Source organism: Dendropsophus ebraccatus, chromosome 4 (genome assembly GCF_027789765.1).
Source record: "Dendropsophus ebraccatus isolate aDenEbr1 chromosome 4, aDenEbr1.pat, whole genome shotgun sequence".
Taxonomy (NCBI): domain Eukaryota; kingdom Metazoa; phylum Chordata; class Amphibia; order Anura; family Hylidae; genus Dendropsophus; species Dendropsophus ebraccatus.
Window position 1 is genome coordinate 143,458,252 of NC_091457.1, and position 13,188 is coordinate 143,471,439.

Sequence of the window (13,188 nt, forward strand, 5' to 3'; positions counted from 1 at the left end):
CTGCTATAATGCCAACACATACATTCATAGAACCTTAAAGGAGTTAACTTCACGTATGGGAGAGTATTAAAATAAAAAAAGAAAAGAAAAAGAAAATGGGGAGGTAGATAAGTGCAATCCTCTTGCTGAAGTATAAGCTGCAAATTCCTTGATAGCTAGGGACTATGTTTCAAAGCAGCTAGATGGTCGCAATGTGCTCAAATCCGCCATTGCGTGAACACAGGGGGCGGTATGCATAAAACAATTATAAATAGAAGTGCAAGCATTTCTCATAGCCGACAGATTCAACTACAAATTTCCACAAAGATGATCTGGTGGCTATGGACACTGTACTTTTTTTTTAACTAGTTTTATGCATGAGGACCCAGTGTGTATGCAGAGGCAATGCAATGATGACATATGGTGAAGGATTTTTTTTTTTTGTTCAAATTGAGTAACAGTGGGCACGTTGAGGTGGCCATACACCAGAAACCTGGTGTCAGCTGGACTAATGTATTATGGCTACCTTTACTCCTGCAATTACACAGTAGTCCTACGTTATTGTGATGCCTTCTCCAGATTTTGATGGTAAATGAAAAGAAAAAAAATTGATTAGAAGGGTGCACAAAAAAACAAAAACAAAAAAACTGTAGCAATAGAAAAGGAACTCATACAAAAAAAAAAACAAAAACAAAAAAACACAAGATGTGAGAAGAGATGTTCCTCCAGGCTGGCAGAGGGAAAAATAGTAAGAAACTTAATCAAATTACAAAACTCCAAGCATGGCAACCCTGCCACAGGTGCAGTTCTTCGGATATGACCATGCAGAAAAGTTTGTTTTTTTTTGTCTTCCTCTTTCGGGCATTTCAAGGTGAATTCTAAAGGATCCGAGGTTTACTGTGATGCAGCCAATCGTAAGGGGAGGGGAAAAAAAAAATATAGTTATCCATATAATCTCTATAACTTTATATTTCACATATATATTCATCTTTTTGTAAAAAGGTGAGAACTTCACAAGTGTCCAGTAGAAATGCAACCCAAAGTACTTTGTATCCCAGTAATATCTACTTGTGTTATGTTTTATTTCAGAAGCCAAAAAAATGAACCAAATAAAAATAAAAAAGTTTCAACTTTTAGATCTTCAATTCTTCAAAACTTTAAATTTTCATTGATAACCTCAATTAGCCAGGACAACAGGCTGGAACGGCTGGCTTGGGTAGGGGAGGCTGAAGTTCAACCCGTCCACAAAAGGAGATTTCTCATTAAACAGGCTGCTCCCAGTGCTGAAGGGGGTGGCAAACTGGCCAGGGCTTGGAAGGTTCTGGCTATCTCCCTCATAAAACAGCCCTGGTGGACCACTGAAGACAAACTCCTTGGCGTTTGGAGAAAGCTGGGATGGGGGTCCCTGGGCTGGACTGAAGTTCAGTGAATGCATGGAAAGAGATAGATTCTTGTGCTTTGCGAGGTTATTGGTGGGTGATCGTGCCATACGTTGACCTCCTTTCTTCATCTTGGTTGAGCCAAATTTGGTGGCTGCAAATGTGGCAGTAGTAAAGGTAATTGGCTGAGTGGCACGAGGGATGAAAGTTGGGCTTGGAGACTGACCAAAGGATGGAGATGGAGAGTTCGACAGCGAAGCCTCTTGGTTTGTAATTGGGATGAACGCTTGTGCCTCCGGATTGAAGCTGCTCTTTATCTCTTTGTCCAGCTCCGTGCTGCTCTCTATGTCTTCTAAATACAACACTTTCACTGTTCCCTTCTCCCCAATTTGGTAAGACACTTCGAAGGGATCGATCCAAACGCTCAGCTCTTCCGGTACGTTTGCTCGTACATCTTCTATATCGAGACCACTTCTGCGTGCCGCTTGCTCCACTACCGGATCCACGGTTTCACCAATGTGAACACATCGATAGCCGGAACCCTTCAATGGTTTTTCAGGGTACCAGTGCCCTTCGTACTTTCCTTTTAAAAGCCTCTCTAGCTCTTCGCCAAACAGATCAGCTCTTCGTCTTGGAAGCTTATTGTATAGGTATGATATAATAAAATTCAGGGCGACCTTGATCTCCAGATGCATATTCTCTGTAAGAAAAGAAAAAAAGGGAGAGTTATATAAGCACCCTTGTAATCCATATAAGAATCATAAAGCAGTCTTTTATGTACCCAACAAAAAACAATCCATTTACATAGTAACAAACATACAAATAAGAGATCTGATCTGAAAAATCTACAAATCTGTGACAAATGCTCATGACAATGCACTAGTTACACAGACCGCATCGCTCAAACTTAAAGGGGTGAAGTCTGTGCAAAAAGCCAGCAACAAACATTGACATCTTTAGCACAAGTCAATGTGAAAAAAAAAAAAAATTCCTCAGTGCCTGGATGAAGTTTGTTCAGGTCTCACCCATATAGCTGGTACTATAATCTACTGCAGGATTTTTTCCTTCATGCGTTGATCCACATGGAAAGATTGCAAGACTGCTTATACACGCATTTGCTTTAAGGCTGCGGCACGGGTAAATGGCTGACTATTTCCTATATAAAATTACCCTCCCTTTACTATCAGCTTCTTTGCTCATTTTTTAATACCTTTTATTTTTAGATAACGTGTGAACTTACTCTCATTAAGGCACTGTGCACAAAAAAAATAAAATAAAAAAACAAAACAACCAAAACTGCACACGTTGAAGTGCTCTGTAGGCTAGTTTCACACAAAGCAATGCTTTTAACTATAATTGACTACGGTTCTATAATATGGATATTGGCAGATAGAGATTAGCGCAATTTGAGAATGCTCGTGTCCAATCGTTCGTGTCCAATCGTTCGGCATTAGAAGTTGAACACCGCCCTAGGGAGTTTGGAAAAAAATGGATATAGCCTATGGCTGTATCCATGTTTTCCAGGCAACCTTAGGGCTGTATCCAATTTCAGCCACCAGTAATCGAATGCCGAACGATCGGACAAGAACATGCTCAAGTTGCGCTCATCTCAATCTGCCAATATCCATATTGTACGTACTGCAGTTTTGCAATGCATTTATTGGACACAGCCATTAGAAAACGCACAGATATTTTCTTGTAAAACAGCACCACCCCTGTCCTCAGGTTGTGTCTGGTATTTCAATACAGCTCCATTCACTTCTCAATTGAACGAAACTGAAAAACCCAACATCCCACCTGAAGGGAAAAGGGTGGTGGAGTTCCTAAAAGAAAGCAGCCATGTTTTTCTAAAAGCTCCTATTACACAGGGCGACGGAGAGGAGCAAATCAGCGATGTCAGCGCATTCCCCGCTTGCTGCTGGCGCTATTTCATGCGTCGCCAGTGAGCGGGTGAGTACGGGGGGCTGCCCGGGTGATCGCTAGATCATTCAGGCGGACCATAGCAACGGTCTGCTGCCACCGCTCCTATTCCACGGTGCGACGGCAGCAGATCGTTGCTATATTAGTAGTTTGTCTTTCAACGTGTTGAAAGACAAACGACTGCAACAATCAGCCATCGTTCATGTCGGCTGATCATTGTCTTATGATTACACAAGACGATTATTGTCCGCAACTGCCGATAATAGTTTTGTGTAGTAGGGCTTTAAGGCTTGGATCACACTTCTACTGAGGCTCCATTTGGTACCACAAACCAAAACCAGTCAGTCAGTTCAAGAACAGACACTAAAGGGTCATTCTCATGTTCCGTAAACGGACAGCGTGCAACAGAACGGACTGACACAGCGTCAGTACAGTACTGCAAACCTTTAAACTATTTCAGAGCTCTTGGCATCATAATGAGTTATGAAAGGAGTTTCAAAATCCGCTCTGTAGCACATCAGCAATTACAGACTGTGCCCAAAGCATGTAAATAACTCCTGATGCAGATGAATACCCAAGAGATCCTATTAGGCTCAATGGGATCCACTGGGTTACTCTTTGATGTTAATTTGAAGAATTTGACCGGACAAAAAAACAAAAACCCCAAGAACAAAAACCTACTGCTTTCAGGATTGTTTTGTCTGCTCAGATACAGCAAAAGACATGACGGCATGCGCGGAAGTACCCAAATACATTTCTTTTCTGATAGATTTATCTTTGGCACAAAAACAACAACCACCTGCACGTGTGTTTCAAGCCTAATTGTATAGTCAATGACTGTAACTGAACTCAAGTGGCAAGGGACCGAATGCACAGAGTCCCTTTTTTTTATCCTCTTCCAGACATCTAAAAATACGACTACTGATCTTTTACTTCCTTGGGAAATCTTAGAAATTGCGATTTTCCTATCAAAGCAACAAGTGTACGGAAATCCTCACATCACAGATCAGAAAAGGGTTTGTGGTAATTCAGGTTGCAGTGCAGACTCTCGCCAAAGTAGTTTCTCCTTATCCGAATGGTGTCTAATGGGCGCTGCACACTGGGAAGGGGGGGCATAATTGTGCCCAAACTGATGTGAAGTTGTGAACACACAATGCTCTAAATTTTTTTAAATTCCTTTCATAGAACTACAAGGTCCAGCCCAAACCAAGACAAAAACAGCCTCAGTATGTTATTTCTACTTCTCCATACTTTCATAAACCCTATGTATTCAACTAAAGGGTTTTCCTGGCATCGACCAAACCCAACAGAAGCGGCCATATGATCGGATGATGGTAAAATGCAGTTAGTAAGGTTATAGACCCATAGGATCAGTGTCAAACAGCAGTTTGCTTTACAGCACTGCAACAGATACTTGGCATTGAGTATAGCGATTTCAGGATTACATGTGGCTGCTCAGCCATGGAAATACAGTTCTCATAGCTCCAAATGTTAGATCTGTCGCTTCGAAGAGGCGTTTGGGACACAGTAGCCAGAGTCATAATTGAGAACAGAGGAGTTTTATGAGTTTTGTGGTTTTCATGCAGAGTCTTTTATTGGAAGCCCGACATCATTGTGCCACTATGAAAGTTACTCATCTCTAGTATGTCACACTGAACTGTATGCTCAATGGAATACACATGCAAGATTTAGTCCATATGTATATTGGAGGCCTGTCACTTTATGTTAAACACATTTTGCAGCACTACACTTTCCAGCAAAATGTCTGTAAGGTGCTGCTGCATGACAAATTGTCATATGCATATAAAATTCTGATACTATGACAGAACACTGAGAACAAACAACATATGAGAACAACCAACATATGTATACATGAATCATAAATAAGTAGGGGACGTACACATACACAGTACTTTTCCTTTTGGGAAAACACGCAGCAAAAATTCTGAAATTCTTGCAGTGTATTTTTATGCTTTTGACGGCATATTGGGTCACAGCTTCAGACACGGATCAGCCCTAGGTCATGAGGCTTAGGCCTTATTCACACGTTCAGGGATTTTTCTGGGCTGCAAAACCTCCTGCTATTTTTTCTCTGTTATCCATGGAAAATCATCCGTAACTGCATCCCTTTCCGTAAAATGTAAATAGTACTAAATAAACCGCGATTACAGATCAGCAATTATGGACAACATTCTGGGACGTGTGAATAAGGCCTTATTAGCGTTCTGCATTTCTGGTTATAGGAAAAAAAATCCCCATTGTGTCAATTGTAAACCTGGTGTTAGGGCAAGGGCACGCTTCTATATGGATCGGTTAGTATGTGCAATACAATTTACAGCTATTTTAATTTTTCGATGATATTTTGGTATATGGTTAAATATTTTCTTGACCGTCTTACTATTGCTGAAATACATACATGTAAACCATGCAGAACTTTCATGGGTTAAAAATCTAACCGATATGGATCTACTGAAACACAAAAATATTTGAATAGAAGTGGATATGGATAAATAATAAAACCTAAAAAGGGGGGGGGGTGCACAAGAGTGCATGCTGTGCTGATTGTACAATGTGAATACCTCCTGACATACAGTCTCTTAATCATCAATGTCATCAGGCTTGGAGAGAGTCGAGGACGTTCTACAAACCAACAGCACTATCAGGTGAGGTCTGTGAAAGGTTGCACATCCATAGAGAGCTATGCTACAAAAGGAAATTACTACAGCGCAGGCGCCACACTACAGCTAGAGCTTTCCCATGGTTTCAGGAAAAATAAAAACGTGTCGGGGTTACACAATTCCAAGCAGGGAGGTTAGAACTAGTAAGCCGTGGCAGTCCTGTACGGTGTGTGCGTAATAAATAGGGAGAAATATAAAACTGAACTATAATAACAAAGATGATCTACTCCTGGCCGGATTGTGTGACCGGTATTTTTCCATTCAGCTGGCTGGCGGCCATCACAGGACCTAGGTGTACTTTATATGCTGCTGTGTTCTGTATGGATTGTAGAGATCAAGAGGTCTTCCAATCTCCATAATGCTACAGACAAGGGAGGGCTTTTTTGCTTTGGTGTTGCTATTAAACTGGAAATGGTACAAATGCCACATTAATAAGGCAAGTGACCACTGTAGGAAAGGTTTAGCAAACTGCATTGGAGTCTCTGTTGCAGATTCTGACATGTCAAATGGAAACAAAACAGCATGCAATTCTTTTTTTTTCTCCTAAAACAATTAATATAACCTAATAGACACCATAAGGTGCCCTTGGTGTTCATCATGGGACAGACCCGGTGGATGGTCACCTCGCTAGACACAGTATAAGTTGCATCTGGAAGTGCTATTTACACTATAGAAATTTTAACATATGGAACTTCCGAGAACACAGAGAAAATCACAGATTTTTACTAGTTTAGTAAACTGAACGCTATATAAGCAACAGAAACTATTATAGGGGCATTAAACACCTGAAATTAATGCCGGATGTGGTTTTACCATGCAGATAAACATCAGTTTTAGTTGCATATTAAAAATTGCCCCGTTTTATGTTAAAATGGTTAGATGCGCAAGGGCCTCTGTGTGGATTCACCCTCAATGGGTCACAGACAGTATCTGTCCAAGCTCCAGTGCTGAATGTAGAAAATTGATCTGCAATAACACAGAGGATCCCAGAAGGGCGGCCTCTGCCATGTTACAATCCTACTCGTATAAGAGCAGAATACAGATGACAAGGTTGATGTGATGGAACATGCCGTAGTAGCTTGTAACCCAAAAGGCATGAAGTCTGAGGGCTCTATCAGGAAGCCATGACCGATACACCGTTTTACTCCGGAGCTAGACTAGCTATGTGAAAATTGACCACAAATTTTATTGGACTTCTATCATAGCCACCTGCGTGATGGAATTTAGAAAATTAACCCTAATACTAATTGTGAACTTCCTATAAATCTCTACTCGATTATATTCATCAAACCGACACCATTATATCCGACAAACAACAGAGGTGTAACATGATCCATGTTATTAGGTAACACTCCCTTCACAAATGCTCAGCTGTACAGTGAACAGGAGATAGAATTGTCTGGACATGAATGATTGCTTCCATAAGAAGCATATAAGGGTCAGAGAGGAGCTGGAGTTGTGAATTTCGGCTTATGCAATGGCCATCTTGACCCCCCTTTTTTAAAGCGGATGAAGAGGCCATTGTCAGCAAGAGTTAAAATAACAAGAAAAACATTCTAGATGGACATGTCAGGCGGGGTGTGGAGGAGCAGAGCCAATCACAGGGGCCCTGGACTGCGTGCTTAAAGGGCTGGCACAGCTGACATTAAATGGCTGTTTACACATTAAACAAGGTGAGAGGGAGGAGGCCGATAACCTTGTACTCTGATCCGGGACGGAGACCCCCTTTGGTTGGGCTATAGGTGCCAGAAAATATCATGCACTATGAATATGAGAACAACCATCAGCACGTACACATCTATCTATCTATTCACTACTGCCGCACATTGATAAGTTTTATTGACTCCTGTCATACGGTGAAAAAAAATATATATATATATATATATGACAATAAATAGAACATAGTCACATAGCCAATTCACAAGGCTGGGGCTGGCAAGGCTTGTGACTGATGTTGTGCAATGTCTGATCAGGGTGTTAAAATGTCTGCCTCTTCCTGTCATCTCCTGCAATTCTTGACACCAAGGAGCAAAAAAAAAAAAAAAACAACAACAAAACCACAGACATCATAGATGATATAAACCCTATATATACACTATGCACAACAATCCAATACCCCCAACAAACAGTTGATGACTAATAAAATCCTACATTACAGTACTATAAAATAAGCCATTTAACCCTTACATCTAACAGAATAATACACCCCACCGATGATAAATTATATACCTGGCCTTGTTCAATGGCGGCCGTCATGTAAGAACAACTTATAGGAGTGAAATAACCTGCGGTGGTGCCAGCTGCCAGGGCCTTTTACTCACAAAAATGTTAGAGAGGCTTCCTCACTGGCAGCCATATTAGAAAACTAAAAGCTGTACACTGTATACATCTACTAGAGGGTGTATATGTTATATCTACTAGAGGGTGTATGTGTTATAGTACTTCCTATAAAGAACCAGATCACTATTGGCATTCACATATAGGTGGTGCAAGCTATATACCTATAGAGGAATCATGGGTTATATATAAGGGGTGACTGTTCTAGGGAGGCAGGGAAATGTAACAATAATACAATATAACCGTTGACTTGTTTCTAACCGAAACAAAAAATTAAAAAATAAACAAACAAAATTAACGGCTGCTCTGAAGCCCAACGGTCGCACAACCGTTCTGAAGGTTAAACGGCGATCAAACTATATAGTGTTCACAGCCCAGGAAAGTAAAGGAGTCCCTCCGACACAGTCCTATGCGGGGACCCAGGGCCCCTATACTACCGAGCAGGCACATAGCATTTAAAGGGACGGTAACCCAGTGCACAACAACCAGGACTGATCAAAACCCCAAACACGAACCCTTTAAGAAAAACACGAAAACAGTCCTGTACACAGCCCCCCTGCCCAGTAATGCCTATAGTTTAATAAACAATCCTTACTTGGTCGGTAGTTGTAGGTCAGAATCCGTGGGTTTGGAGCCGCAGGAGGAGGAAGAAGAGATAAATGAGTGCTTAATCTTTCTGGGGGTCCCCTAGTGTATTTAGTTAGGTGTTATTTCGGGGGGTGGGGGTCTCTCCGAGTCTGCTGGGATCCCGCAACCTCCCTCCTCCTGGCCCAAAGTGAAGGAAGTCAGGGGAAAAGTTTCACCCTTAGCAACCCTGCGGATGGATCTCACATTCACACACCCAGCGTGCTGTGGCTTGGGAGAGTGGAGTTGACGGATCTATATCGTGAAGCTCCCCTGCAAGGTTAACTGTTTCGGTGCTGCCTGTGAGCAGGAGGTGTTATTTGCAGAGCTTGTTCCATAGAGTCTCTTAGCAGAGGGACAGGAGGAGGTTACTGTGTGGTCTGTAGTAGATATTCTCTAGCTGGGATTGTGCAGGATATTATGTCTGCCCTATGGACAAATCTGATGGGGACTATGGCCGCAGGCTACTAAGGGCCCTATTCCACCGGACAATTATCGTTCGCATAACGAATAACAATCTCAAACGACCGCTATTGCGAAAGACCTGAAAACGTTCACTCATTTCCATGGAACCATAATCGTTACTTATGATCGTATTTGCGATAGTTTCTTCTTCGCTATTGCGTTCCTATCTACAGCGAACGACCGAACGACGTCTTATTCAATGCGAATGATTTGCGAACATTTTGCGAACGAGCAACGATAAAAATAGGTCCAGGTCTTATAAAGCGATCTCTCATTCGGTCGTTAATCGTTAACTGCATTTCAACCGAACGATTATCGTTTAGATTCGAAGAATTTAACGATAATCTGAACGATAATCGTCCGGTGGAATAGGGCCCTAAGGATCACCTTGCTCATCGCCACCTTCTCGTAATGTCATTGTGTCAGTAGGCCTTCATGGAAGAAGATAAATTGCCGCTATCCGTATTTTTTTTTCATGTATTTGATGGAAATATAAGGAGTTGGTTGAAAACACAGAAAGGCTATGTTCACACACTGTGGAAATTGAGTGGATGGACGTTACTTTAAAACATTTTGAAAAAATGGCCGTCATTTGCCATTAAATGACGGCCATCCTCTAAATTTCCACAGCCTTTCTGTGTTTTGAATCCACTCCTGGTTTTGGTTGCAAAATGCTGTGTGGGAACATAGCCTAGGGCAGGGATAGGGAACCTTCGGCCCTCCAGCTGCTGCAAAACTACAATTCCCATCATGCCTGGACACCCGAAGCTTTAGCTTCGGCTGCCCAGGCATGATGGGAATTGTAGTTTTGCAACAGATGGAGGGCCGAAGGTTCCCCATCCCTGGCCTAGGGTGTCTGTTTTGTCCGGAGCTAATGTTAAAGGGGTATACCAAGGGGAAAAAAACAAGGTCAAAGAGGTGGTGACACAAAAAAACTTATACTTGTCTTCCCCGTCCCATCCCCACTCTCACTGTCACTCTCAGAGCTCCGCCCCAATGTGCACCACTACCTCTGTACGGGTTCGGCATGTTCACCGGCCTGCTCAACCAATCAGAGGCTGAGGTGGGACACTGCTTTTGTGGGGGGTAATTTATCATTGAGGGGAGCAGTTGTGTGTCTGTTTTTTTATGCAGCATGGTCTAGGTTGGTGTTTGTGTTTTTTTAAGCAGTTTTTATGGTTTTCAGCTTAAAGGGGAACTGTCATATGGTTAGACAAATCTAACCTGCTGGTAGCCTCCTATTGTGCGCAGTGCAGTGAGGATGAAGGTATGTCTGTGCAGCCCGCCCTGTCTAATGATTATTAGTGGAGCGGCCCGGCCAGAGGTGGGCTGGATTGGTGCTCTGGGGGCAGGGAAGTGCTCCAAATGACCTTACCGGACACAGAATTAGGCTGGGTTCACACTGCGTTTTTGCGATCCGTTCAACGTATCCGTTTTTAAAAATGGTGGTCAACACTACTTTTATGTCCGTTAAAAAAAACGCATCCATTTTGATCATTTGATAATTTTTTTATAATGGAAAAGCAGCAGATTAGATTTCTTAAAGCTGCTGATAGTTCCCCTTATAAATATTTGTTGTGTATGTGGTTTTTGTGTGGTTTTGTGTGACTCACTGAATCATGATCTGCCATAGGAAAAAATGAAAATGTGTGTACGGAAATGCATAACTTTGTTAAAGTAGAAGTCCGGGCAGACCTCTTTTTCACAAGTTCCGGGGAGGGTAAAAGAAATAACATACTCTCACCTCCGCAGCCCCAGCACTGGTGGCCGCATACCGCTGAGCCAGTCCCGAGCCGCTTCCTGGCCTGAGTGGGGTCCCAGGTCGTAACGTGTCAAGTCCACTCAGCAGCCGAGGCGGGAGCCCACTACGGCCGCTGACTGGCTGAGCAGACCTGACACATCACGTACCTAGTCCCCATTTCAGACCAGGAAGCGGCCTGGGACCCAGGGATCGGCTTGGTGGTATGTGGCCACCAGCGATGGAGCCGCGGAGGTGAGAGTATTATTTTTTTTGTCCTCCATTTCCCCGGCACTTGAAAAAAAAAAAGAGGTCTCCTTTAGGGTACAAACCCACACACCGTATACGCAGCAGATACGCAACAGATACGCAGCAGATTTGATGGTGCAGATTTGATGCTGTGTTCAGTTACTTAGATCTAATCTGCTGCGTATTTGCTGCGTATCGCAGCAGTAAATACGCTGCGTATACGGTGTGTGGGTTTATACCCTTAAAAGGAACCAATCAGAACATTTCTGCTGACTGGGCTCCCAGATCGGCTGCACACTCCTGGCAGCTGGCTCTCTGGTGGTGTCAGGGGATTCGGCCTCGTGGGCTTCATGTGCAGTAAAATTTAAAATGCTATGTTCACACAACGTATGAGACCGGCCGTTCTGTGACCCCGGCCGGGTCACGGAACGGCTGGTCTCTGCCCGGATCATCCCGGCCAGTACTTAAGTACCGACCGGATGATCTTTCCGGCCGCAGAGCTCTAATGCGGGCGCATCAGCACGCGCCCGCATCAGAGCTTCCCATAGCCGGAGCCGCTCGCTTCACTGTGTGAACTGACAGGGTTTCTTACGGCCGCAATTCATTGAATTGCGGCCGCAGAAAACTGATATGTCAACGATGTGTATATGCTCCAGCCGGGATCCCAATGAGAATAAAGCATTGTTCCACTCCGCATAAAGTACGGCCGTTATTGCCGATGGCAACAACGGCCATACTTTTATGTAGTGTGAACATAGCCTAATACTGCACGCAAGGCGAGGGAGAGCTGTGAAGTAGTCATCTAGGCTGTGACTAGTCACGGCTCTCTGTCCCATTGCCCCCCCCTTCGGAGTGATTGACAGGCAAAGAGGCCAGTTAGTGGCCACTAACTGGCCGCCACCGCGCAGGACAGAGAGCTGTGACTAGTCACAGCCCAGATCAGGGGCGTAACTAGAAATGCCCCCCCTTCCTGACTGACCACTACACTGTCAGGTGTAGTCATAGCTGTATAACTGCAAGTCCTCGTCAGGAGTAGTGATGAGCGAATATCCGGATGTTCAGATCGGATCCCAAACACAAACATAGAAAAAAAAAACGATCGTGTTCGCCGAACATTCACAAACAAATAACGAACGTACAGTATAAACGTACATTTGGGTCTTGAGTTACGCACATGCGTACAGATTATCAGGTGTAAAGCATAAATTGCGCAGTTGCGTACATTGCATGCTCAAATATGTAAAAAAAAAATGATCATTATAACCATTCAGATCAGTAAACAAATTGTTCGTGATCAGCAAACACGAACAATTAGCGTCATGTTCATACATATTCGAGCATGCAATGTACGCAACTGCGCAATTTACGATTTGCACCTGATAATCTGTACGTATGTGCGTAACTCTAGATGCAAATGTACGTTTCTACTGTTTGTTATTTGTTCATGATTGTTTAGTGAACACAATCGTTCGCTCATCACTAATCCTGACGATGGGCCCCATAGCAGCTGCTATGGCCCCTACAGTGGTAGTTATGCCCCTGGCCCAGATGACTACTTCACAGCTCTCCCAATGCCTTGTGTGCGCTATTAGGCCAGGTTCACACTACGTAAAAAACACGGCCGTAATTCATAACAATGGACGTATTTGCGGAAACAACGTCCGTTATTTGCAAGATAACGTCCGTTTCTGCAAATATGGCCGTTGTTATGAAATACGGCCGTGTTTCTTACGTAGTTTGAACATAGCCTTAAAATGCATTTTACAGCACTTGAAGCTGTGCTGATTGGTTCCCTTTAAATAGCATGAGAAAGTGAAAA

At 43.2% G+C, this 13,188-nt stretch overlaps 1 protein-coding gene across 2 annotated transcripts; it reads right to left on the reverse strand.

Moving 5' to 3' along the window:
• Positions 1-673: 673 nt before the first annotated feature.
• On the reverse strand, positions 674-9,167 carry TOB2 (transducer of ERBB2, 2). 2 transcript variants are annotated; one of them, XM_069968924.1, is made up of 2 exons: positions 8,889-9,167; positions 674-2,058 (listed from the first exon to the last, which is right to left on the reverse strand). In XM_069968924.1, exon 2 carries the CDS (start codon positions 2,051-2,053, stop codon positions 1,157-1,159), a length of 897 nt encoding a protein of 298 aa, XP_069825025.1. In that variant the 5' UTR covers positions 2,054-2,058; positions 8,889-9,167; the 3' UTR covers positions 674-1,156. The 2 variants fall into 2 exon arrangements, with proteins under 2 accessions (XP_069825025.1, XP_069825026.1); XM_069968925.1 differs by lacking the exon at positions 8,889-9,167 and adding an exon at positions 8,186-8,501.
• Positions 9,168-13,188: the final 4,021 nt, after the last annotated feature.